Source organism: Hakea prostrata, chromosome 5 (genome assembly GCF_041222555.1).
Source record: "Hakea prostrata isolate BN-2017 chromosome 5, UWA_Hpros_2, whole genome shotgun sequence".
Taxonomy (NCBI): Eukaryota; Viridiplantae; Streptophyta; class Magnoliopsida; order Proteales; family Proteaceae; genus Hakea; species Hakea prostrata.
The window spans coordinates 47,889,138-47,892,613 of NC_142604.1; the positions used below are offsets into that span (position 1 = coordinate 47,889,138).

Sequence of the window (3,476 nt, forward strand, 5' to 3'; positions counted from 1 at the left end):
AAATTACAATTTCACTCTTGGTTTTAAATTTGGTACAGTTTCGATACATACGACAGTATGTCAACTAAAAAGAAAACTGTACCATACCGAACTCAAAACCAAATTTGTGTACCGTGGCATACCAAATTTTGAAATAGTGTGGTTTCGGTAACGGTACACAGTATCGATACAGAATTGACAGCCTTAGTCCCGTACTAGGAAGTATTTGAGTCAATGGGAAGAAAAAGAGTCTTAACAAAGCAGAGCAATTTCACAACCGCTACCATTTTAAGCTTGCATTCGCTATACACAGGAAGGAGAAACTCAAATCACAGTCATTGGAGCCGTTGGATCTAGAATCCCGCCAGAAAGCAAAATCCCGCTCAAATCTCGATTTTGGTTTAGGGTTCGTAAGTCGTAAGTTCATTCGTCGTTCCTTTTTCTTGGTTGGCGTCGTCAATTCTTCACAGGCGACTGTTTTTCTCAGTTACTTTTTAGTTGATTTGCTTTGAGTCGTGTCGAAGTGCTTGGGTAGTTCTTGGTAGATGAAACATGGAAGCCGTGGAGGACAAGATGATTGAGAGACGACGTCCAAAATCGAGGAGCCGTCATCGGTTGTTTCAGTCAGAAGATGTTCTGATTAATGTGCTTACGAAGCTACCCGTGAAGACCCTCTTGAGATTCAGGTGTGTCTGTAAACGATGGCTTTATCTGATTTCTGATGATCCTCGTTTCTTTCAACTTCATTCTCAGCATTCCAAATCCAAACCACTTCTCTTATTCTCACCAAGCCCACCCAATCTAAGGAAGAAGGGTCCTCACTCCATGTTCGTAGAATCCATGGACAAAAAAGGGAATTATATTAGCAATTTTAAGGTCAAGTTTAAGACTCATTTCCCGGAGGTTATACCTACTCGGTTTGATCTGGTTTGCATCAATGACGGTAAGAATGTTCAAATTTGTAATCCGAGTACACATGAATTCATAACATTGCCAAAATCTCCTTGTCAGCTTTACGCTACTTTTGTGGGGTTGGGATATGTTCAGTCAACTGACGAATATAAAGTAGTTCGCTTGATTGGTCCTGACATGGAACCGATAGAAGAAGGATTGGAGGTTGACGTCTCTGTATTCAAGACGAAATGTCAAGTCTTTAATTTGGGAACAGGAAGGGGCTCTACTAGTTCATCTTCGTCTTCTTCTTGGGCTTGGAGAGAAGTGGCGGTTTCTCCATTTCATGTTGCCTCTTCAAGTCCTTCAGCTTTTGTTAATGGAGCCATCCACTGGATGGTCGACTATGATTCCGAAATCGACGATGATGTCTACGACGGGGATATGATTGACGATGATAATACAATCATTGTTTTTGACGTTGAGAGCGAAGAATTCAGATTACTCCCACATCCTGAAGATTGTCCTGATCTTTGCTCTTTGCGTCAACCTTATCAACAACCCAAATTGGTGGAGTTGAAAGGGTTGCTGTGCCTTTCATGTACTATAGATTCCAAAATGGACATGTTGATGTTTAAAGATTACTACCGCGGAAGTGGTAATGATCATATTAGTGGTACTTGGGTAAAAGAATACAGTATTGATCTTCATGGGATCTACCCTAGGTACGATTTGGGAAGCCCTTTTCACTACTATGCACCTAGAGACATAGATGACACAAAGGTGCTAATTGAGACACATATGAAAGGTGTAGGCTACTACTGTCTCCAGAGAAAAAGGTGCAAGGAATTTATGTATAGTAGTAGAGAAATGCCTTTACCACAGTTCAGTTTCTATGTGGAGAGTTTGCGCTCACTAAAACAAAAAATCAGTACAGGTATGTGATATGCTTGCTTATTCCCCCCCCCCCTTTCATTATGAAGGTCTTCATCAGATTTTTATATAATTAATATATAAACATTTTGTTACTGCATCTTATTTTATTTGATTTGATTTTACTCGTTGAATTATGCATTGCAATTTTCTTAATCATCCTGTTACTCCATTTGTAGATTTGAATTCTTATAGATAATTATAACAAATTAAACGTCACTTTGTCCCTACCCACATCGAACAGAACTTACAACTCTGTTGTGCAGGGGAGAAGATTGAAGCAGCTGAAGCCAAAGCAAATGTGACTAATTAGTTGGTGAGCAATTGTCAGATGGCTTGACTTGGCTTCTTAAGCAAAGTTTTCTGTGTTGAGTTTGTATGTTCTTTGATGAGAAAGATGATTAGTTTTTTGTCATCAATCCTTGTGAATATAAATGATCTGTAGTTATCAATAGTGTTCTCTCTTTGTTTGAAGAATATATCCCTAACATTCTGTCAGGAGTCTATGGTTTCTAAATGTTATGTTGATTTCTGTTTTTCATGGATAATTTATCAGAGAATCTAAGTGATCTGTAGTACAAATTCGAAGAATTTATACATAACATTCTCTCAAAGTTCCATGGCTTCTAAAGATTATATTGATTTCTGATCATGGATAATTTGTTAATGGGATTTTTATTTTCATTGGGACAACTTGCATTGGATGAAGGTTTGATTTCTTATCTATCTTTTTTACCAGAGGAAGGTTTTGGATTTCTTTCTTAGCTGAGATTTTGCGGTTGGTGATATCAGCTCCTTTTAAATCGAAAAATATGCATTAAGAGGTCTTTGAATCAATCCACAGGAGTTTTTTTTGGGGGTGCTTAGTTCCAATTTGATTTCAATGATGCATGAACTTATGTCCTATACTGTTAAGCCAGTTTGTTTGGTGGATCATTATATTTTTAATTAATCTAGGTGTAAAGGGAAGCTTCTTGTAGGAAAAATGCCCCTCCGGACTTTGTTCTTGCAGAAGCCTTGGCCAACAGGTACCCCGTTTATTTTGGGCTTTTAGAAACTCAAAAATCAGAGTTGGGATTTTCAGATTCAGGTTTATCTGGACCCAAGGGCAGTTTAGGGAACAGAACATGTATATGAAGTTAGAAGGGTTTTTGGTGGTCCAATCCTAAGACTTGGGAGTGTGGATGTGGGGCTTGATGTAGGGTTCGTTGGCTTCAAATAAAAAAGAAATTAAAGGGTCAAGGACCCAGTTATTTTTTCTTCCTTTTGATGGTCTTTGTTTCCTTTCTCAACTGTTTCTTAGCTTATAGCTCTTGGTTTGATCACTATTTGTTGTACCTTTCTCTTGGTGATAGTTGTAGATCTTTTAAAAGCTATTCCATTTTCAGGTGGCTTGGACTTTTCACCCGCAAATTTTTTATTTTTATTTTTTTAATGTAATGCTAGGTCTTTGGTTGGCAATCAGTTTCTTTTCTCAAAGCTCTTTGTTCTGGAATAGGGATGTTTTTTGTTATATTGAGCGTCTTAAAGATTCCTTGTTTGAGCTTGCCTCTTCTAAAGATTTAAATCCCTGGTGTGATCCTCAAGATATTATTTTATAGGCTCTCAGTTATCTTGGATACTTAAAGCTGAGGAATATTTTTTGGATGCATAAGTCTAGAGCTAAGTATATT

The 3,476-nt window shown here is 37.8% G+C and overlaps 1 protein-coding gene across 1 annotated transcript; it reads left to right on the plus strand.

Moving 5' to 3' along the window:
- The first annotated feature begins 308 nt into the window (after positions 1-308).
- On the plus strand, positions 309-3,203 carry LOC149016246 (F-box protein At3g07870-like). The gene is made up of 2 exons (XM_089156156.1): positions 309-1,807; positions 2,070-3,203. Exons 1-2 carry the CDS (start codon positions 532-534, stop codon positions 2,114-2,116), a joined length of 1,323 nt encoding a protein of 440 aa, XP_089012282.1. The 5' UTR covers positions 309-531; the 3' UTR covers positions 2,117-3,203.
- The last annotated feature ends 273 nt before the right edge of the window (positions 3,204-3,476 follow it).

What these genes read in the sequence shown, in the direction of transcription:
- LOC149016246 (XM_089156156.1), top strand. Translation starts at nt 532, where the DNA reads ATGGAAGCCGTGGAGGACAAGATGATTGAGAGACGACGTCCAAAATCG. An exon ending in AAAACAAAAAATCAGTACAG is followed by an intron (nt 1,808 to 2,069) that starts GTATGTGATATG and finishes TCTGTTGTGCAG; the next exon opens with GGGAGAAGATTGAAGCAGCT.